The sequence below is a fragment of the Electrophorus electricus genome, chromosome 17, assembly GCF_041902795.1.
Source record: "Electrophorus electricus isolate QZ-2024a chromosome 17, ASM4190279v1, whole genome shotgun sequence".
Taxonomy (NCBI): domain Eukaryota; kingdom Metazoa; phylum Chordata; class Actinopteri; order Gymnotiformes; family Gymnotidae; genus Electrophorus; species Electrophorus electricus.
The window spans coordinates 822928-845655 of NC_137513.1; the positions used below are offsets into that span (position 1 = coordinate 822928).

General features: G+C 46.0%; 2 protein-coding genes across 4 annotated transcripts; one reads left to right on the forward strand and one right to left on the reverse strand.

Moving 5' to 3' along the window:
• Nucleotides 1-2089: 2089 nt before the first annotated feature.
• c2cd3 (C2 domain containing 3 centriole elongation regulator) lies at nt 2090-17441 on the forward strand. 3 transcript variants are annotated; one of them, XM_081700142.1, is made up of 33 exons: nt 2090-2254; nt 2550-2819; nt 2973-3130; nt 3214-3395; nt 3578-3738; nt 4025-4160; nt 4251-4391; nt 4791-4938; nt 5033-5100; nt 5274-5474; nt 5564-5676; nt 5762-5880; nt 5981-6112; nt 6227-6691; nt 6836-6987; nt 7184-7442; nt 8262-8454; nt 8574-8757; nt 10151-10353; nt 10486-10618; nt 10840-11093; nt 11466-11543; nt 11616-12218; nt 12624-12953; nt 13474-13612; nt 13697-13761; nt 13881-14086; nt 14267-14376; nt 14548-14691; nt 15183-15352; nt 15457-16603; nt 16744-16852; nt 17079-17441. In XM_081700142.1, exons 1-33 carry the CDS (start codon nt 2203-2205, stop codon nt 17211-17213), a joined length of 6960 nt encoding a protein of 2319 aa, XP_081556268.1. In that variant the 5' UTR covers nt 2090-2202; the 3' UTR covers nt 17214-17441. The 3 variants fall into 3 exon arrangements, with proteins under 3 accessions (XP_081556268.1, XP_081556266.1, XP_081556267.1); XM_081700140.1 differs by having other exon boundaries at nt 11466-12218; XM_081700141.1 differs by having other exon boundaries at nt 2091-2254; nt 7184-7427; nt 11466-12218.
• A 237-nt stretch (nt 17442-17678) lies between these two features.
• Nucleotides 17679-19703, reverse strand: LOC113587646 (vacuolar protein sorting-associated protein 37D-like). The gene is made up of 4 exons (XM_081700143.1): nt 19473-19703; nt 18952-19123; nt 18773-18855; nt 17679-18685 (listed from the first exon to the last, which is right to left on the reverse strand). Exons 1-4 carry the CDS (start codon nt 19593-19595, stop codon nt 18266-18268), a joined length of 798 nt encoding a protein of 265 aa, XP_081556269.1. The 5' UTR covers nt 19596-19703; the 3' UTR covers nt 17679-18265.
• Nucleotides 19704-22728: the final 3025 nt, after the last annotated feature.

A 22728-nucleotide genomic window follows, 5' to 3' on the forward strand; every position in this document is an offset into this window, starting at 1 on the left:
ATCCATTTTTCCAAAGATATTTTGTGGAATTTGCAATAATCATGTCCTACAAAAATGTTAATAGTAAAGATTGTGTTTTTGGATTGTGTTTTTGTGCTTTGACTGAATAAAGATGGAATTATTCATAACACAAAAAATGACATTCATACCTTTAATTGGTTAGTGGTTTTCACGCTCATGCCACACCACTGCCCAGATTAGAGTTGTATCATCAATATTTTGCTATTTGTAGATTCAGTGAGGCAGAGTCAGAGCCTCCTGGTCAGGCTGTAGCAACTGGGGTGTGTCTGGGGCGTGGCTGTGCTGGGGTGTGGCTTGGCTGGGGACGTCCAGGACCAGGGCAGTCTATCACACTCTCTGTGAGTGTGACCCTAAGAGACCCTAAGCTGTCTGTGAGTGAACCTTTACATTCACATAAGGGTTCAGTTTGGGGAGTGCTGACAGGTAGTGGCTGCATGTGTATACACACAAACACACACACACACACCATGTCTTTGGAATGCTGTGTGTTCACAGCTGTATTTGGTTAGTGGAGATCATTCATTTTCACTGCAGACAGACACAGAACAGTGAATAGTGAGTTTAAAAGGATTCCTACATTTATCAAAAAGGACATGAAAGACTTTTTCACAAATCTGACAAGAGTACTTGATTGCTTTTTAAAAACATTTTTCACAGTGTGACCCACATGATATGGAATTGAATAACAAAATAAAACTAAATTTTAATACATCCCAGGAACTCCAAGCCCTTAGTTGTCATTCTTAACTCATGTTTCTAATCTAACCTGGTCTTGCAGATTCCTTCTTTGTAACATACGAAGGATTCGGCCCTTTCACAGGAAGCTGCCCAGGTACTTGTGCAGTCTCTTGTGATCTCAGAGCCCGACTACTGCAACTCACTACTTGCTGGTCTTCCTCTAAGAGCCATCAGACCTCTGCAACTTGTCCAGAATGCAGCAGGTATGGTGTTGGTATGGCGTTCTCTAATGGTTTGCTGAAAGCTGTATTTGGTTTTCATTTGGACTAAACATTACGCATACCGGTCTATCTGACGTTCAAAGGTTAAGTGTCTATGGCAAACCCAGAGAAAGGCATTTGTGTTCTGGAAATTATTCTTGGGCTTGTTAGATGAGTGTGTCTTCATTATATGAGCATGTGTTTATTAGATGAGTGTGTGTCTTGTGGTCAGAGAGACTTGGGTGGGACAGACACCCTGGAAAGGTCCACTGTCATTTTAAAGGGTCTTTGTCGCTTTGTTCTGACTATGCTTTACTGGAGTCTAGTGTCTGGAAAATACTTTGCAACTTCCTCCAGACTGAAAGGAATCATCAACCTTTTGTAGCATTCTTTGGGAATGTCTTTGGATTTGCGGAGAATTCCTTGGGCTGTGGTGTCGGGAAGCTACATGCTGCCAAGCTCACAATGATGATGAGCTAAGGTAAAATTTAATGGAGTTAAACGAGGGTAAGACAATGCAGCTAGTGGGTTCAAATTAAATGACTCTGATCCTTGATAGATTTTATGGAAAATAAAATAGTACAAAACTTTTATGTGATCTTATACAAATCATGTATATATCATACATATATTCTGTGTCCAAATATCTGTTTACATCACTGCTATGGAAACAGCTCCAGTAATGCTGCTCTATGTAGTGTTGGTCACTAGCCCACCTTCTGTAGTGTCACTACATGTTACTGAGCCCGGAGGTAGTGCATTTACTGAACAACCACCTTGACACAAGCGTTGCTATGGTTACTAGAATGCATATATTTCGTCACCTCAAACATGACGTCGACTGTTTTCTTGCGTCTCCATTATAAAGGCCAGTGCTGCCACCTGCTGGTGCGCATGCTCATTAACGTTCTGCCTGTTTCACTTTATGTCAGATGCCCAGAGCTCCCTAATTTTCGACAAAAAGTAATGTGGCCGAGTGATGTGGAGGGGTTTTGTTTTTCTGAGTAAGGAAACATCCTATAAAATCGAAGCATGCTGGAGGCGTGAAAAAACGCACTTTTACTCGCTGGAGTTCTGTTTTATTCCTCCAGGGGCGGTAATGAGCGAGCTGCTGTTTTCCCGAGATCAGCAGAAGAAGAGAAACGAGCGCACAGTTCGTTGCTTGGTTGTGACTCCTAAGTTACACAGACGCTGTCAGGAATGACAACCTGCACGGTTTACTAGCTCATTACTTGATTTAGGTATGAAGAACAAAAGGGCAAAATCTACCAAATTCGGAAGTAACAGAAAAAAAGGTAAGCTAATAACTATACAAGGACACAAAGGCAAGAGAATAAGTGGTGCTTTGTTGACAGCTACATGCTAGCTAGCGTTAGCCACTGTCAGCTAGTCTGGAGACAGCTAACTCTGGTTTAGCTTAGCGAGATACACATAATATCAGGTAGGGCTCTCTTCAGAGAGACACATTTGAGGTCGTTTTTAGCAGGAGACGCTTTTCTTATATATAAATCCAGCTCGTTTGAGTTGTGCTAGAAGGATCTGCTATTCAGGCGTGCATTAACTAGGGCTCTCCCTGCTTTTGTGTGCCAGTCTCCAGTGATGTCTCCCCTTCCACGAGCATCCCTCCTCTCGTGGAGGGCCAGGTGCGGTGTTTTCTTCGAGCCACCATGGGCAGGGTGGTGTGGGCAGCAGGCAGGCCGCCCCCCGTCACCCTGGTCCGACTTCGCTGGTGGGGGGAGGCAGCCGGTGGCACACTCTTCCGCCCCAGGGACGGAGCCCTCGCGCCACACAGAGACGTTAAAGACACCGCTCGTTTTCCAGTCCGTTGTGGACCCAAGCAGTTTACGTCATATTTGACAGGTAACGTAATGTGGACGTCTACATTTTAAATGTATACCAGTGTTGACACAGTTCACTGTAGATTCCTCTATATTTCCCTGCTGTTCTCTTTGAATTCGTGTATGCCTTCATCGTGCGTCCTCATTGCAGCGCGGGCCTGTGTGTTATTCACAGATATGGGTTTACTGGTGCTGGATGTTCTCACAAAACCTGATCACTTACCCATCGCACGTGTTCAAATAGCTGGCATTGCTAGATTGTCTCTATCCCACTCCATTAATGGATTTTTTACCCTTGTGTCACCAACATCTGAAAAACTGGGCAAGCTTCAGGTGGGTGCTGAACATAATGTAAGACATTGGTGTTCCCTCCCACTTCCCCAGTAGATGGTTTCAACCTTGTGCTCTCTCTGTAGGTCACACTGGCCCTGGAGCCACTAACTGAGACCTATGATGGCAGTAGCTCTATGCCAACCACAGACATGAGCACAGAGGTGCCGGAGTCCGTACCTGGGCTGCGGCCTCCGGCTCTGTCTCTCTGTGCTCCAAGCAGCGCTGGAAGAGAGTCTGTAGGAAACAGTTCCAGCAGCACACCCAGGTTTCTTTCGTCCTTTAGTTTTTGGCTGATTTATTTTGTACATTTTACTAAAATCATCAAAAAGTATTATTTTCTCAAATCAAAAAGAGTGACTGCGCACATTATAGAAGGACAGCTTCTATAATTTTAAATGTCTACTGACAAATGGGATGTGTCTGTCTTAATTATATATATTGTACCAGGGGGAAGGATCACCTGTACTTTCAAGGAAGAGGAAACGTTCCCTTCACAAGGAAAGCAGCAGGGCGACCTGATGACCAGCAGAACATTCTGCCTGCTCCAACTGCTGCTGTGGTTGGTCCTTCAACACCTGGACCGGACGCCTCTCTGGACCTCCTCTCTGGTAGGCTTCACAAACAGGTGGTTTCTGTCATTACAGTCTTTTGCATTTTTGTTTGTGATGAAATCAGAGCTGAAACACACTCCAGTTCAGTTAAGATCACCGCACTGTAGACATTCTCCAGTTCAGTTAAGATCACCGCACTGTAGACATTCTCCAGTTCAGTTAAGATCACCGCACTGTAGACATTCTCCAGTTCAGTTAAGATCACCGCACTGTAGACATTCTCCAGTTCAGTTCAGTGTAACACAGCTAATGCCAGCAGCACCTCTGTACTGTTCCCTTTCAGTTCTCCTTGAGCGTGGTAGCAAGCTTAGCAACGCCATGGTGATCTCAGCATTGAGGTCTGACATCGGTTCTGACATGGCACTGAAGGACACGCCCTTTCCTTTACCAAGAGACAACGCTGGAGCCGCTCCATTATCGTACGTCCCGCTGTTTGCTTTGAAAAATCAGCTTGTATGAGTAGAACAGGGCAATTGCTTGCTAGCGTAACTGTTTTGTGTTTGGGGAAGACCACCTATGCCCTCCTCAGGACGGCTGCTTCAGGACATCCTACGTTCTGACCTCCAGAGCTCCTCTCAGGACCCTGGGCTCACTGGTTCAGAGTGCATGGCACACATGCACAGCTCCGCTGTGGACTTGCTGCTGGGGAGGTAGTGTGCACATAACCTTTTCTCACCTGAAGGATCTGTGTGTCTGTGTGCTGAAGTTTCACTTGAGTTTAAATTTTTCAGTAATAGATTTGCAATCTCTGTTAAGACTGGTCTGTTCCACTCATTTACATTTATGGCATTTAGCTGATGCTTTTATCCAAAGTGACTTAGAATTATGAGTGAGTACAACTTGAGCAATTGAGGGTTAAGGGTCTTGCTCAGGAGCCCAAAAGTGGCAACTTGACAGTTGTGGGGCTTGAACCAGCAGCCTTCCGATTACAAGTCAAGTACTTTAACCACTGAGATACCACTGCCCATTCCTGTGCTAAATCAAATCAAATCGTATCCGCTGTGTGTCTTTGGCATAGGTAAGGTATGTTGTCCTTCCTCTGTTTTCAGTGTGTCTGGATCGGTACTTCCTGTCTGGGATGGTGAGAGTTCCCCACCAGGCTTGTTCTCGGCCTGCAGCAGTCTGCTCTTGGACAGTGACTTCAGTGATCCGCAGTATGATCAGAGTCTCCTGGAGAACCTCTTCTACAGAGCTCCAGTACGTGCCGCGTGAGACGTAACACTGCTCTTGGACAGCCCTCTGATATCCTACTGCAGCTTCCATAATCCTGCTTTGGTTTCTTCCATTCCAGTCTGACAGCTGTTTGAGTCCAACAGAAGATGAGTCTCACTGCAAACATAGCTCGGACAAAAAAAACAGGTCAGTTCATTTGCATCAACAATCCTGGTCCCTGATTCTTGGTGATGAACGGTTGACTGGTAACTTATGTTTGTTAAATTGCCATAGTGACAGGAAGAGCAATACCATTGTAGTCATTACTAAAGCAGTAATTTAATACATGTTGTTTTTAAATATTTTTTGGATCTCTGAAGACCGGTTGAGAATTCTGGTCAGTGTGCAAGACCCGAGGATAGTTTCCCTGAGCTCAGCGTGGACAGGGTTGCACTTCTGGGAAGAATCCGTTTAGCCAGAGTTAGCATCCTTCAGTTAGCACTCCCGACAAACACTACAGGTACACCAAGGATGCTCTCAAAGAGAGGAAGACCACCTCTGCCTCTAACAACCAAGAAATGGTACGATCTGAAAACCAGTCTCCCTTTTTATAATGGGAATGGTTATACTTGTATAAATAACTCCAGTCTTTCCTTGGCGTCTTCTCTAGCTCCTATTTCGTGGAATATTTCTTTCCATTACCATCTTCTGATAAGAACGAGCCTGGATCTTCAGTTCCAGCCGAGGTCACGCGAGTCGTTTCCAGTAAAGTTGTGGAAGGAGGTGAGCTTTGCCTTTTGTCTGTAAGTAGTGACCAGAGCACAGCCGCATTGACTGAATGGTAAGTAGAACGCATCTATTTCCCCAGCGTTGAACTTCCGTCAGCGCAGTGTCTTTCCAGTACACTTTGATGGCCCCACCATCAAGCGGTGGTGGGACACCAACCTTCCTTTCAAAATCTACTGCAGGCAAAGTTTTCAGAAGAAGGTAAGTGTGGCATTTATCACATCTATCAGTGCCTGTAGTGTGATGGGAGTGCCAGGTGTTCTGTCGTGCGGAGTGGATGAGGTTTTGTTGGATGTTTCAGCCTGTTCCCATCGGGATGGCAGAATTCCCCCTGCGCTGTGTGCTGCAGAGTGATGAGCTGACCATCACTACTGTCTTGCCTGTCCACACGCTGGAGGACAGCCCAAGCAAACAGGACACTGGGCCTCTGAAGGTAATATGCCCTTCAGTGAGTGGGGTGCTGTCCTCTGATTTTATTTCATAATAAGTTGCGAAGTAGTGAAATGAAATTAAAGGTGAGGCTTTTTTTCCTTAATTTCGCCTGAAGGTGTCGTTTGAGCTAGTTGAAGACAAGAAGGGCTTCTCCTCCAAGAGCAGGTTGAGGAAGGTGGCAGGGGGCGCAGGTGCGTCCCCTCGGAGAATGCTGTCCCAGGAGGCAGATGTCTCCGCAGGGCCATGGGACGGCGAGCACACAGGAGGGTTTCTGTCTCTCCGAGAGGAAGAGTACAGGACAGACTCCTCAAGGCGAGCAACTCCTCCCAACCACACCATCCAAATGTCCCGGTCCCGTTCTGCCTCACCACGAAGCGGAGCACCAGACCCTCGCCCCACCCAGGAGGAGCAGAGTGATGTGCTGCTTCACGTCTTGCTCATGGTCCCGGACGGGAAGGACTTCGTCTGCTCCCCCATGCAGCCCAACGTCTATCTGAACTGTAAGCTGTTTGGGTCTGAGGAGTGCACGCGATCCATGGTCAGCTGGGGACAGACGCAGCCAACATTCAGCTTGGTTCAGGTTGGAGCACTGGGGTTGGGGTTGGATTTGTTTTGTTTTGTTTTTTCTATGGAAAGATATTTGGCCAAAGTAAGTGTGATCTCAGTTCATCAATCTGATATGTGTCTGTATGTGCATGCTTGTGCACGTGTGTGTGTCCTGCAGGTTGCTCCATTGACTCTCACTTCCAAACTTCTGGAGAGAATGAGGAACAATGTCATGGTAATAGAGGTTTGGCTGAGGACCAGCAGGTCAGATGAGGACAAACTCCTCGGGCTGGTTAAACTGCCTCTGCATCAGTTCTACATGTCCTTCAGGTTGGCTTCAGCACAGTTAATATTAATGAACTACACGAGGAGGAATGACAACACCTAATTTACATGTTTCCTTGGGTGTAAAGACACTGTGGTCAAATCTTGAATTCCCTTTAACTGAACTGTGATTGTATGGCCAGTTTTCCCCTGTTTCTAGACAAAGGCACACGTTTTATGGCGCATGTTTTGTGTCCCGTAGAGACCCCAAGGTCTCCCAGCTGCTCCTGCAGGCTGAGTACCCCGTGGTGGCGGTGGACGGCTACGTGCCCGTAGTGGACATCTTCACGGGTGACGCTCGTGGGAGCCTGAGGGTGTGCTTGGCCATGGGGCATGCCCAGCAGGTCGTGGCCCTCCAGCGTGGCAGAGACGAGGAGATGGGCTCCGGAGCTCAGCCGCCCCGGCCGACCCACCTGCTGGACCAGAGCCCTGCAGCGGACAGGAAGGTCCGTCCAGCTGGAGTGTGTAAAACAGCAGTGGTAGCTCAGTGGTGAAGGTACTTGACTTGTAATCAGAAGGTTGCTGCCCCACCACTGCCAGGTTACCACTGTTGGGCCCCTCAGCAACACCCTTAACCCTCAATTACTCAAGTTGTACTCAGTCAGAATTGTAAGTTGCTTTGGATAAATGCGTCAGCTAAATGCTGTAAATGTAAAACACACGCGTGTCAGACTCACTCCTGGAGGGTCACTGCACTGCAAGGATAGCGAGGGGCATTTACACAGAACATTTCACACAGAAGACAGTTAATGAAAAATATGAAAGACTCATTTAAGTAGGAAAGGGTTTTTTTTGTTTGTTTTTGTTTTTTTAAACCTAATTAAAATGAATAAAATACTGTAATCTTTTTAAAAATCTAACATTGTAAAATAATCTAATCAAGCAAAAGTGTAGTAAGTTAGGTTAAAAAACAGAAGTGCAGTGTGAATGTGCAGCAGAACTAAGGTGAAGATTGGGGTCTAGACTCTGGTTTAGAGATGACTGGGTTGGACTTGTTCCTGACAGTATTAGTGCTGTAAAATATTTTATTTACCAGAGGTGTGACTTTTCCATGGTGGAACATCCCAAATAATCAGCCAGTAATGAGCATAGACAGTGCTGTTCTCCTCCAGGACTGCAGATTCACACGTCCCAAACGTTCAGAAGCCCAGTCAGGCGTCAGGCCTTGCACACAGGCTTTCAGCACTTAGAGCGGTTCTTTTTCAATGGTGAACAGAAATATTTATTTTCTCAGTTTTCTCACAGTGTTTTTAATGCGGTTTTGTTCACCTGCTACGTAGGCGCCCACGGCCGGCGAGGTTGTAGCTGACGTCCTGATGGAGCACGTGTTTGTGGTGCGGGTGGAGAAAGTGAAGGGCCTGACCCCGCTGCAGTCCACCGTCTGGGGAGAGGCAGACTGCTACACACAGTACTCCTTCCCCACCCAGGAGGTGGAGGCCATGGAGCACATCAACCCACACACTGTGGAGAGCAGTAAGCAGCTGTGTGGGTGTGGGTTTGGGTGTTGTGGTGCGGGTGTGGGTATTGTGGGTGTTTTCTATCATTTAATATTACTCAATTTTATTAAATTTAAATCCTTTCCTTTTCTGTAGCTCTAGATCTTAAGCCCTACCGAACAGCTACCACACTCTGCGTACCTGATCCTGTGTTTGGACACTGCGAGACGCATGTTCTGCTAGCGTCCCCTGGTGTTCCCGTGCAGAGACTGCTCCTCAGCTCCCTGGCCAGCCAGGGCCTCGCTAACGGGGGAGGAATCCAGTTTGAAGTGTGGTGCAGGTAAGGAAGTGAGTGCTGTCTGGGGCTCGGTACCCATACAGTGCCAGGTATGTGGTGAGGAACACAACAGGAATGTTTAAGAAGGAATTATTCATCTTTAGAAGGTTCCTGTAATCCTGTTTGTTATTATGTTGGTATTGTATTGACAAATTAAGCCTACAGACAATACAAAAAAAAAAACACAAACACATTTAAAAACAAGCAAGGTGTTGTTTGGTAACCTTTGGCAGGTATTAGTCAAAAGTCAAAATTCATTTCTGTAGCGCTTTTTACAACAGCTGTTGTCACAAAGCTTTACAAATGTCCAAATCCAAGCCCCCAGTGAGCAAGCCGAGGGCGACAGTGGCCAGGAAAAACACGGAAGAGGAAAGTAAAAAATAAACAATTAATGTCTAGTGTAATTTTCTAGAGGTCCTAGTCTGGTCTTGATGGTGTGCATGTGTCTGAGACCCATCCTGCACGAGAACGTCCATCAAGGGCAATGGAGAAGTGGTTGGCTGGGGCGGAGGTGTGGTGGGCTGCAGCAAGGGGCACCAGGGGGTGGTGGGAGTAGCCATGGCAGCTGAGACGGGTTGAGGGTCAGTAACACCAAGACATCAGGGGTAGGTGAACCTCGGCAGAAAGAAAGACTAGATTATTAGGCATGTCCAGGTACTTGGATGTGTAAATTATAGAACTATAGTGTGCAAAGATGGACTCTGGCAGATCTAGCTATGACAGCACAGCTAAAAGGAAAGAGCCAGAAGTGACAGCATCATAACATGCCAGTTTACCATAAGTCTCAATGCCCATGAACCCTCCAGTTCTACACCTTTACCTAAGATGGGAAGAAGTTAATAAAATGCCTGACCATACAGATTGATTTTCAGCCTAGCCTTAAACACTGAGACCGTGTCTGAGTCTCGAACATTTACAGGAAGGTTATTCCATAGTGTGGGAGCTTTATAGGAAAATGCTCTGCCCCCTGTGGTATATTTTCTTATTCTTGGTACTAGTAAAGAGCTGCAGCTTTTGATCTAAGCAGATGTGGTGGGTCATCATGCACTAGGAGTTCTAGGTACTGTGGGGCATAACTATTCAGTGCTTTGTGGGTCATTAGCAATATTTTATAATCATAATGGACTAGCTTTTCTGCATCATGTGAGGAGAGCATGTTCCTAATCTTTGAAATGTTCTTGAGCTGGAGAAAGGCAGTCCTAGAAATATTATTAATATGAGCGAAAGACTACGATCCATAATAATGCCAAGATCTTTATGCCAAGATCTGTAACTTTAATGGTCTCATTTAACAATGAGACCATTGAGGTTCATTGAGTAATTAGAGAGTGAGGATCTAGCTGTCTGCACGTCCTAGCTGTCTCTGGGTCCAATAGAAGCACCTCTGTTTTGTCAGGTATTACTACCCAAATGTTCGGGAACAGCTGGCAGCCAGAGGCACTCTGCCCATGGCCAAGCTGTGTGCCATGGTGACGCTGCAGGGCCGGAGCCAAGCCACGGGGACATTCCAGGGTCAGAGCCCAGCCGAGGCTCAGCTCTTCTCCCTCCCACTCATCCCAAGGACAGACAGGCCTTCCAAGATCCAGCCCCAGCCTTCAGGTAAGCTGTTAATCTTATAAAACAGAGAGTAAAATATGACTTAAGCTTTAATTTACTAAAGGGTTGAATGATATTCCCTGATTTATTAGGGTGTTAATACTGTATAATAGCACCATATATATTGGCTAGCAGGGCTCCTTGAAGTGAGTGTTCAGTACAGGAGCCGACCAGTGAGGATGAGCGGTGTGAGGAGTGGTGTATCCCCCCGCGTGGTGTACCTGCTAGTGGGCTTGCACAGAGCCATGGGACTGCAGGCTGCAGCACGGTGGGTGACTGGCCCTGCCCCTTTCACTCCCAGACACGCCCCAGACACGCCCCAGACACGCCCCAGCCCTCCCCAGTGACTAATACCTCCCCTAATGGGAAAACTGAAGTCTTGCTTTATGTAACAGTACTGAGCCTCATGACATTTTGGGGGGGGTATTTCAGGGTGTATGTCCCACAGTTCCGTAGACTGGCCCTCATCCTGTTCCCCTCTGTTCCCAGCGCCCTGGGCCTGCCGTACTTCTCTGAGGTAGGGGTGAATGCCCTGGTGAGTGTGCAGCTGTCCTTCCTGCCGGCACAGGAGAGCCAGAGCACGCGTGTGGTCGCACGTACCTTCTGCCCCGAGTTTGAGTACCACGCCGAGTTCTGCTGCCCTCTGCTTATTCAGAGGGAGGGCGGCGAGAGCGTCAGTCTGGCTGAGCTGCTACAGGAGGCTACGGCTGTCTTCACTGTTTACCACAGAGACACACACAAGGGTGAGACACCCAAGCACAATTACCACACAGCATTAATGTCTCTTACTGTTTTAATCTGAGGTCCACACAGTAGTCATATCGTTCAAGGCCAAGGGGTTTGGTTATCCTGAGAAATCACATTTTTGATCCCAGCCATTCTTGAATGGTATTAATCGGAATTTTGGTCAGACAAGGCATTAACATGATCTAACTAAGTGAAAATATCAAATAAATCAATAAATCTGAACCTTCAGCTGTGTTACCCATGTGTTTTAGGTCATGAGACACATTGCAGCCACAGTCTGTCCTCTATGTGATTTTTCCCTCCATATCATGTACCGTTAGTGGCCTTGCTGAGCTCTTTATCTTGTGTTTGACTCTGTTTCGTTGCAGGGGTCCCATGGAGGTCGAGGGACGGTGTGCTGGGCTTGGCGAGAGTTGGGCTAGCAGATCTCCTTCATAAAAGAACAGGTGAGCAGGGCAGAGATGAAGGTGTTCACCTCGGTCCACTGAACTCCTCACAGCAGCACTTCCCATCCCCAGGCGTTTCCGGCTGGTTCGCTCTGTCCCTGCCCCCTGGCTTGGGGGCAGGATGCAGCCTGACACCGGTGGGCGGGCTGGAGCTGTCCATAAACTTCGCCCAGTGCGCAGACCGTGAGCGCCTGCTCAGGTCAGCCCAGCTCCTGGGCTGGGAGGTCCCAAAACCCGGCGAAGAGGAGGAGGATGAAGAGGATGGAGACGCGTCTTCAGAGCGGCACCGCCTGCTGGTGTTGTCTGTGTCCGTACCGCGCGCCTGGGTTCCCGTCCACTGCCTGCTGCTGCCGGGCCACAGTGAACTTCAGCGATCCACCTACTGTTACTACAGATACAAGCTGTATGAGCAGGAGGCCTGCTGCTCTGCCCTCAGACGCCCAGCCCTGGAGCAGGGCAGGGCCACGCTGGCCTTCCCGGTTGCCCACATCCTGGAGCTGAGAGAGACTCAGCCTCTGCGCTGGTACCTGAGGGAGGAGCGGTTGGAGGTGCAGCTTTGGGTCTCTTTTGGGAAACAGAAGAGAGTCCGTCCGCACGACTCTGATCGCCTAGTCGGATCTGCCTTCATCAACCTCTCAGCACTGGCAGCGGTAAAAGACAAGCAGACAATAAGTGGTACGTCTTTCTCAGAAACATCTGAACACTGTAGGTGTTTAAATAACCATCCAACTGTGTAAGGAGGATCTCTGTCTTGCAGCTCTCTATCTCTCTCTCACACACACACACACACACACACACACACACACACACTACTCCTGAAGTTTATCTGGTAGCATGTGGTGCTGGCAACACTAATGTCCTGGGTTTAGTACCCAGGGAGCACACATACTGTCGCACTAATAAACACATAGGCCACTCTGGGTAAGACTGTCTGCTAAATGCAGTAACTCAGGATTTACCGCTCTTTAAAGTTCATGTTCATTCTGGTTTTAGTGCTTTCAACCTCAGTACATGTTTCCCAGAACCTTTTGCTGTTTGTTTGGAAACAGTAATGTAGTAATGTTCTCGTTTCCTGTGCAGGTGTGTACCCTCTATTTAAGCGTTCTGCTGCTGACATGGGAGGAGCTGCTCTGAGAGTCCACATCGCTGCGACCACTGACTCCGCCCCATACACAGCCCTGCCCACCAGCCAGGAAGAGGTGGAGCATCTGAGTAACTCAGGAGAGGAAGAGGAGGACAGGGAGCCCTCGTCCGGCATGTCTAGACAGTCTCACACCTCCAGCAGCGTGCAGGGAAGGCCTGACCGCAGATCAGCAGTGGTGCAGGCATCCCACGACACAGAGCTCCCGGATGACAAGTCCTTCACAGCGACAGTCAGTGTAGAGAGAGCCATGCACCTCAGTCTGAGAGGTACCGTACCTCACTGAAGGCATTGTTGGCGTATAGAAAGTTCATAACGTACATTTGATGTTTGTTTTTTAGAATCACAGTATCACATTTAACTTTTTTAACTACTCACAGGGTATCTCAGTTAAAAATGTCTGCGCTTTTAAAAACCTGATGAACAGTTTGCAGGGTTTTTTCTGTAAAACATCCAAATACATTATTGTATTCTGAGTTTCCTGTTTTTGAAAAGGAGATTTGTGATGGTGTTTAAAGGCTTCAACAGTCTCCCTTCAGTAAGTTCAGTAAGTGGCAGCATTATAGTGATTTTAAAGGTTTCAGTATTGTAGTTATTGTGCTACAGACAGATTTGAAGAATTAAGCCCCCTTTGTGTTTTCTTGTAAAGTCTTTACTCACGACCCCATAAGCCAGTGATGACTTGGGAGCAGTGTATATTTTTTGCCTAATTACATAATTGTTTAATTGCCTAGTGCTTTAATGGTGCCTTGTTGCCACGTCTAGTGTGTACCGTGTGTTCGTCCACAGGTTGTCCTTTAGCTGAGCGTGGTGATGTTCTCCCCAGCTGCTGTGTGTCGTACGCCACAGCTGATGCCCCTGGCGTGGTGACCACGGCTGTGGTGCGGGACAGTGGCTGTCCTGTGTGGGACCACCAGCAGGACTGCAGGTCAGACCCCTCACTGAGGTCGGGGCTGTACCGCTCGCACGCCTGGGTGGCTGCTAATTGTTCTTTGTTCTTTGTTTGCTGCAGGCTTTCCAAGGAGCTTCTTGTGGATCCACAGCAGTTGCTGGTTTTCAAAGTTTGGCACAGAGGAGGTGCAGCCAGTGCCCATGCCAGCCCTGTCTCACTGGTTTTGCTTTGTGCTGTTACTCAGACTGGCGACCTTACTGTGAGCTGAACCCTTTACAGCTCATCTCTTGTGTTTGTGTCACAGACGTTGAGAGGGTCATCGGCTTCGCCTCTGTGGACCTGTCCCCACTCCTGTCTGGCTTTCAGTCCGTGTGTGGCTGGTACAACATCACAGACTTCAGCGGGCAGTGCCAGGGACAGCTCAAAGTGGCTGTGTCTCCCCTGGTGGGTGTGCAGCAGCTCCGTCCCCAGAGGCAGGCTGCCTGCGAGATCTCTGCCCCTGATGCCAGTGTAAGACACCTAAGCGCCTCTATTTAATGGGCTCGTTTTTTAAAATCCTAATATTCAGTTGTCTCATAAAACAATTTAAAATACAAGAGGAGACTACTGGGAAAGCAGGAGGGTCCTGTGCCCTCTGGCGGAGCACCACCCCGCTGGCAGTGATCGGCACTGCTCATGTCGTTGTTGCAGACTCTGTTTAGTGCCCTGCCACTGTGTTACCAAACCACGGGCATGTACAGGAGTTTCCCCAGCCACAAGATCAGCTCCTCCTCCGAACACCTCCGCCTGCTCTCTGCCAGGTAAGAAGCGTGAGGACTGTATCCTGACACTCAACTCCAGTGTGTCTTCCTGTTTTAAAGGTGCGCTTTCACAGGACAAGGCTAGCATGGCTGAAGATGAATGAGAATGTACTATAACGCTGTTAGTTAGCTACTGACTGCACCGTTGTCCTTTCACTGTGGTTCTGTCAGGTCTGCTGTGACTGATCATCGCGATGAGCACATGGACAGCGTTCACTGTTTCCACCCGGCTGTGCAGGGGGCGGGGAGCAGCTCACTGGCTCCCTCTGCAGGAGACACCCAGCACTCCACCTCAGCGCTCATCTCGGCTCTCAGGTACTGGTGCCTGCCGTCTGAAGAGCTCAGATGTGAAGAGTCATGCCATGCTGACGGTGTTAATGGTCATCATCATCATCATCTCCTCCTTTGGCTGATGTTAACAACAAGAAGAATAACAACAGCAACAATAATAATTATAATAGTAATAATAGTTTAATTTGTATAGTGTATTTTGTTGCTCAGTGGTTAAGGTACTGGACTACTAATCAGAGGGTTGCTGGTTCAAGTCCCCCCACTGCCAGGTTGCCACTCTTGGGCCCCTGAACAAGACCTTTAACCCTCAATTACTCAAGCTGTGTTCAGAATTGTAAGTTGCTTTGGATAAAAGCATCAGATAAATGCTGTAAATTTTCATGCGTAAGATCACTTTGCAGTGAAGTAGCACAAGAACTTAAAAAAGGAGTTAAACCATGTAGAGGAGGAAGATGGTGGTGTTGTGATGAAGAGTAGAGTTATGAGTTAGCACATCAGGATTCTTACACTTTCAGAAAGAACCTTACTGAGCTGGATGATATTCAGAGGTACTTCAGCCGCAAGTTGTCCACTCCTGAGTTCTCTGGAGAGGCAGAACAGGGCCGCCAGCCTGGGCAGGAGAAGCACGGAGGTCCGGCATACTGTCCACAGACACTGGAGGGAGACGCCCAGAGCGTCATGAAGGGTAAGGCAGGACTAACAGCTGGTGCTCTCCCAAAGGGGGTCAAGAACAGTTCTCAGACTGGATAAATTTAAAATGTTTGTGTTTTGAATATTCAAACTGTTTAGGTGTGCGTGAACATCAGAGTGAAGCAGCATCTTCAAACACCGTTAGGGACCAAACCCCACCTGCGGGTCAAACAGAAGTGTGTTTGTTCTCTGCTGAGGGTCATTTAACACCAGTAGAGTCTGAGAGCAGTAAGACAGAGACCTGTTCTCAGAAAGACCTAGAGACTAGACTGGAGAACATCTCCACTCTCATCTCTCCTGACCCAGAAGAGTCCAGCCTTTCCTCCATCCCTGAGGACCTCCACGAGGACCAGTGCTCCACTGGTGGTGATGATGGAGAGAATGAGGAAGAACAGGACGAGGAGTTTGAAGAGATGCTGATAGAACCTCGTCCTCTGAATGAGGTTACCTCGGTGACGGATAGGACCAGCCCCTGGACGAGTGTCCTGTCTGATCCTGATCTTGGTTCTTTAGAGAGTGTGGAGGCGGTGGGCCAGCATGGGTGTGGGTCCAGCCTTCCACAGGAAAAACAGAGAGACACTGCCATGGCAATGTCCCCTGCTCCCTCCCAACCTCTGACCTCTGAACTCACTGATGCAGACCTGTCTGATGGGTTTGGATCAGTCGCGGAGTGTGCATGTGTAAGTCCTGGCAAGGGGCACAGTGATGAAGAGGAGAAGGTCACTGTAGGTCTGCGTGAGGAGCACAGTGATGAAGAGGAGAAGGTCACTGTAGGTCTGTGTGAGGAGCACAGTGATGAAGAAGAGACGCTCAGTGTCGGTTTGCGTGAGGAGCACAGTGATGAAGAAGAGACGCTCAGTGTCGGTTTGCGTGAGGAGCACAGTGATGAAGAAGAGACGCTCAGTGTCGGTTTGCGTGAGGAGCACAGTGATGAAGAGGAGAAGGTCACTGTAGGTCTGCGTGAGGAGCACAGTGATGAAGAGGAGAAGGTCACTGTAGGTCTGTGTGAGGAGCACAGTGATGAAGAAGAGACGCTCAGTGTCGGTTTGCGTGAGGAGCACAGTGATGAAGAGGAGAAGGTCACTGTAGGTCTGCGTGAGGACTCCACACAGGGCATCCAGCAGACTTTATACCACACTCAGCAGGACAGCACGTCTGGTTCAGAAGATGAGTCGCAATTACCTCCCAGTACAGGACCCAGTACAACAGCATGTGCTGTAGACCGTTATGAAACTCACACAAAGCTGTATCCTTTCTGCCCCTTTATTAAATGAAATATTTTTGTTTCTCTAATTCTTCTCTGCCTGATTGTTTCAAGCTGTTCATTAATAGAATCAACATACTTTTTTGTTCGTTTTGTTTGTACCTTAACCCACATTCTTCTAGCTGTGATGCCGTAGAGATTCCAAATTTCTTCCTCCCATCACACCACTTAGAAGCATCGATGAGAGCTCTGCGCTTGGCGCCTGTGTTCCCCTCTGTCTCCTCAGGGCCTGTAAGTAGAGCACCTAATCCAGTTTCCTGTCCATTTCCTTCCCCAGTATAGGTGTATGTTTATTCTTTTATTATTATATTTCCGAGATAGTCACATTTGTTAAGCCACAGCATCGATATAGTTGCTGTGGTGCAGCATTCCCTGTCCAGATTCAGGAGTGTTGGGATTGGTTTATATATGTTTATGTGAAGGGTTTTTTGTATGGTCTAAAATGCCTCTTTTTAAGGGGACTGTGAAGTCTGAGGGTACATATCGAAGAGCCTTTCACCCAAAGACACGCATTCCACCATTGTCAGCAAACGGAGAAGAAACAAAACGAATTGCAAAGATTTTTGCCACCAATTTTACAGAGCAAAGTTGACACTTCACAAGATTTACACAGACTTGTACTCCTCTCTTTCCATGTGTTGTGTACAGTAAATTTACATAATTATTTATTGATTGCATAAATGTATATCTAAATAAGGTCCATGTTTACTACAGCTATTTTGAATAATGTTAGAAATAAAAAAAGATTGTGTATTTGCTGTAAGTATTTTTATTTTTCTAAAAGAGTTAAAAGCAGATAATAAAGCAGCTTTTATTTTCAGGTCTGTATTTTTTGTTAATAATTAAGAAAATCATTAGAGTATTTGCAGTGCTGTTGTATAATTGATGGAGGTTTTCATGGCCTGTCGCCCTACTTGCACTGTGTCTGCCTGCACTGGAGCTTGGCGCCTGTAAGCAGCTGGCTGATAGATGAGAAAATTGCCCAGTTTGAGTTGCAGAGAACAATGAGTCACTGACACTGACATAACGTAAGTCCTATCCAAGGACAAGCCGGCGAATATACAAAGGCACCTGCTCGACTCCCCCTTGCGTGCACCAAGCGGAGTGGATGGGTGTGAGTGGGGAGTTGGACCCCTGGTTGTCCTGCACCTGACTCAGGTGAGTCCAGACATGCTTGGCTAACACAGCCAAGGGACAAAAACAGCTGCTTGGAAACTAATAAGTCATTAACTATGTAATCATTAAGAATGACTGATACCCACAGCATATGGACATGCAGCGGCAAGCTCGGAGCAGAGTTACTGTCGAAACTTCCAACTTCAATAAAGATGGGTGAATATTGCTTCAGAGAACAACAGTATGAATGCAGTCTATGAAATATGTCAGGATGATGTGTCGTAAACGTAAAGCATCCTGTGATGTAGTTTAAAACATTTAAATAATAAATGACTCAAAGGCTCTTTTGTGGGTTGAACACATGATAAAAGAGTGAGATGACTACTGTATTTATTCAGCTCTCATCTAGGAAGTTACAACTTCAGTCTTATACAACCACCCATACTTTAAATATACTGTACTTCCACTTTCATATACATTAATGTAGTACATTGTAATTCCAAAACGCTACTGGTGCAAACAAAGTCCTCAGGTGGGATGTTTTGGCGGGTGGTCTTTAGATGCCTTGTTCTGCGGTTGGCCTGAGCTCTCTGGAGAATAATCTGGATTATAATTACAAACAGAAGGCGTCCATGAAGCCGCCTGCCCGTGGCGGTTAAGAGGAGGCAGGCACCGTGACTTAACCGAATGTCCCGTCAAGGAGAGAGTGCAGCGGGTCACCATGACTACAGGAGCGAGATGATGGAACACGTGCACTGCATGCGGTGCGCGCAGGGCGCGGGCACGAGGCCCAGCGACGTCACGCGCGTCCGCTCTCCGTCCTCCGGTGAGCTCGTGCATTTTCTCCGCCTCAACGATGCGTTTGTGGTACAACTTCCGAGCACTTCTGAACGACTCCACAAACTCCGCCAGCAACATGTCTCCGTTTATGAATCTATTCCAAAGATCCTGAGAATCAGCGAAAACTGGTATTTACTCGCTGGTAGTATCTGTGCTCCCTACAGTGTGCATTTAAATTGTACATTCCATATTTACCTCCGATTTGTCTGCCAAATGATTAACCCTTTCCTCTTGAAACCGTCGGGTTGTCTTGAGGCTCAGCTGCCCACACAGACGATCTACAGTTATTCAGACAACATGAGGACTGAATAAGTAGTGTCGAAATCGCATACTGTAAATGCAACCAGTTTGTCTCCCAGTCTGGAGACGCTTACCCAGTTCGCTCTGTTTTTGCTTTACTGAGGCCACCAGGTCACCAAGAGCCCGGTGTCTTTCCACTAACTGCCGCTTGCCGTGCTTGAGGCAAGGCCGGTAAGAGAAGTTTCGCTCGGCGAGCCTGCGGTTGAAGCCCCACTTGAGCTCTTTCTGCCTCTGAAGACCCTGCGTCTATACAGGAATGTATGATGAAGAAAACGGGATATTGTACGTAAAAGTAATGTGGACAAAAGACGCACTGCCGGAACGTTAAGTGGTTTTTCAATCAAACCCTGTTTGTTGAGGAAAGTTTTGTGTCTAAGGTCAGACTCAACTCGCGTTGGTTAACAAACGAAACCATGTTAACGATATAATTAAGTTTAAACTAATTATTGTACTGCAGTAGACAGATCAAATGTGAAATATCTTCGTAAAAACATATTTTTACTGAAACTAACAAAAGTAATATTGCGTCTGAGAGCGGCTTTTAAAGGTTAACACGGTTGCACGATTTTTAAATAGTAAACCAAACGGGAAATACCTTCGGGCTGCGCCGTATGATCCGCTCGAGACTCTCCTCATCCTCCAGCAGATCCCTCAGCTGGTCGCTATTTAAGCACCTGAAGCGCTCCAGGTGAGTTGTGAAGTCCCATCTGTGGGACATCTTCTGACTTGTTTTTGCTGTTGTTTTTATACTTAATATGCCATGACACACGAGGGCTAAAAACCTTCTCGAACTCGACTCTTGAGTGCCTTACCCGGTGTAGCGTGCTTCCCCCGGTTGTCTATGTGTGTTATATGTAGAACCGGTCAATTTTGCACGTGATTCACTAACGACGTTACCTACGCCGGATATAGCGAGGATCTATTATAGGATCTATATTATAGGATCTACTATAAATGTGAATATAGCGAGGATCTATTATAGGATCTATATTATAGGATCTATTATAAATGCGGATATAGCGAGGATCTATTATAGGATCTATTATAAAGATGGATATAGCGAGGATCTATTATAGGATCTATATTATAGGATCTATTATAAATGCGGATATAGCGAGGATCTATTATAAATGCGGAAATAGCGAGGATCTATTATAGGATCTATATTATAGGATCTATTATAAAGATGGATATAGCGAGGATCTATTATAAATGCGGATATAGCGAGGATCTATTATAGGATCTATATTATAGGATCTATTATAAAGATGGATATAGCGAGGATCTATTATAGGATCTATATTATGGGATCTATTATAAATGCGGATATAGCGAGGATCTATTATAAATGCGGAAATAGCGAGGATCTATTATAGGATCTATATTATAGGATCTATATTATAGGATCTATTATAAAGGTGGATATAGCAAGGATCTATTATAGGATCTATATTATAGGATCTATTATAAATGCGGATATAGCGAGGATCTATTATAGGATCTATATTATAGGATCTATTATAAAGATGGATATAGCGAGGATCTATTATAGGATCTATATTATAGGATCTATATTATAGGATCTATTATAAATGCGGATATAGCGAGGATCTATAATAGGATCTATATTATAGGATCTGTTATAAAGGTGGATATAGCGAGGATCTATTATAGGATCTATATTATAGGATCTATTATAAATGCGGATATAGCGAGGATCTATTATAGGATCTAGATTATAGGATCTATTATAAATGCGGATATAGCGAGGATCTATAATAGGATCTATATTATAGGATCTATTATAAATGCCGATATAGCGAGGATCTATTATAGGATCTATATTATAGGATCTGTTATAAAGGTGGCTATAGCGAGGATCTATTATAGGATCTAGATTATAGGATATATTATAAAGCCGGTCACTGAGAAATAAAGGCTACATCACACGTCACTGTCATCACACGTCATTAGAGTTCAGCACCACAGCACTGCGTCTGTCTCGTACATTACTGATGAAAGAACTCACAACCAAATTAGGCATTAGGCATAATTAACTAGACATCAGTATTAGCATCAGCTTGTGTAAAGGTATATCAACCCTCAAAGCTTTAAACATATTGTGGAGAAGCAAAGTGCTTTTGTTGTGAACACTGTTGTCCAGAGTGATTGTGTCTGTTGGGTGTATTGAGTAGCGATGACATAATGTCCTTCAGGAAGTGATGTAATAGGCTGCGTGAGCATCTTCCCTGCTTTAAACCTATACTACTCTAACCCCAGTCATAGAGACATCACGCTGAACTGTGATTTTCATTTGAAATCTGCAACTGCACAACTGGGATGTCTTTCAACAAACTTGACATAAACATCTACCCAACACGGTGTTTAATTGTTATTTGCCTTCCCCACAGAATATACACATCTATCATCTTGATTTTATTTATTTATTATTATTATTATTATTTTCATAACACCTATGGCGTATGTGCCTCTGTACTACTGGCCTTCTGTAGTGTGGCATTAGCATCAGAACACTCCAACACCAGAGAGTTCTGCTGGATCTTATAAAAAACAGACTACAGTGATGTCACTGTGATGTTTGCTTCCTTTTAAGAGCGTGTGGAGTGCTGAAGGTACCAGAGCAGGCTGAGCCCCCAGGCAGCCAGCAGACCATTGAGTCCACACAGGTGGGGAGACTGATTTGTACCGTGGAGCCACTTATAGATGCATTGTGATCAACTCAGCATCTATAACCTATATCGGGGTAGTCTTACCTGCCAGTCACTGAAGGCTGACCACCTGATTAAACAAAGCCAATCACTGAAGACTGAGATCACATGATTAAACAAGGCCAATCACATTTGCTCCTCCTTGGTTGCTTCTCAAATGTAAACTGTTGCAACACCATAAACAATTATGATTATTAATTTGACTTTACTGTCAAACTATGCTACTACAGTGACCACTGTCTGTTTTGTAGGACAATATTTATTTTATCTGTTACACATTTAAATAATCTGTGGGTGCATCATGCATATTGCTTAAAATATTGAATATACAGATACAGTAAAACGGCCTCTGTGATTGTAAGACTGTCATACCAGGGATAAGCATGGGAAGGTGGCTGTATCATTTCTATGCTGTTATGCTGGTCTTTGTGTTTTTCTTTACTGTTTTGTCACCTTGGAGGAGCACTAAACCAATCTAAACCTGATGACTCACTCAGGGAGCGTACAGGGTGGTTAAACTGGCTTATGATGAAGATAATGGTGAAGATAATGACCAGTAAGGAAGTAGCTCATATAAGCAAATAAATGTTTTGCTTTTCTTAAGTGAAATATTGTACATTCTTGCTGAATGATTGTCAAGAACTAATTATTTAATCATACTAATATACTGTATGTTATGAAGGTGGGTAATGAAACAATGTGGATTTTCACATAGGTCATCAACACAGGCGTTTTATGGCAATTTGAGGCATTTATCTTATAATGATAGTGTCTTGATGGCCTAAAGAATACTACTACTGGGACTGAGTAGGTCCTCCATTCTCAAAGGGAGACCATCCAAAGTCCTTCCGCCCCCTAGACGGAGTGTAACAAGAAATCACCATCTTAAAGAAACTCAACCATGTGGTCACACTAGTGGAGGTGTGTGAAGGCTCTGAATGTTCTACACTGGCTTATTCATTATATGACTGACCGCCCATGTCTTGGACAATGAAGACCAATTTACTTTACTCCAGTGCAGCTCAAGACATCTCCTCTAGCTCCTCTAGCTATATATATATATATAAAATCGAATTTCTCTAGGTTTATTGTACATTAATTGCTACCCTATTGTCACGTTCG

What these genes read in the sequence shown, in the direction of transcription:
- c2cd3 (XM_081700140.1), top strand. Translation starts at nt 2,203, where the DNA reads ATGAAGAACAAAAGGGCAAAATCTACCAAATTCGGAAGTAACAGAAAA. An exon ending in CGCCCAGAGCGTCATGAAGG is followed by an intron (nt 15,353 to 15,456) that starts GTAAGGCAGGAC and finishes CAAACTGTTTAG; the next exon opens with GTGTGCGTGAACATCAGAGT. An exon ending in TATGAAACTCACACAAAGCT is followed by an intron (nt 16,604 to 16,743) that starts GTATCCTTTCTG and finishes ACATTCTTCTAG; the next exon opens with CTGTGATGCCGTAGAGATTC.
- LOC113587646 (XM_081700143.1), bottom strand. Translation starts at nt 19,595, where the DNA reads ATGTCCCACAGATGGGACTTCACAACTCACCTGGAGCGCTTCAGGTGC. An exon ending in TCATACGGCGCAGCCCGAAG is followed by an intron (nt 19,124 to 19,472) that starts GTATTTCCCGTT and finishes ATTCCTGTATAG; the next exon opens with ACGCAGGGTCTTCAGAGGCA. An exon ending in ATTTGGCAGACAAATCGGAG is followed by an intron (nt 18,686 to 18,772) that starts GTAAATATGGAA and finishes GCTGATTCTCAG; the next exon opens with GATCTTTGGAATAGATTCAT.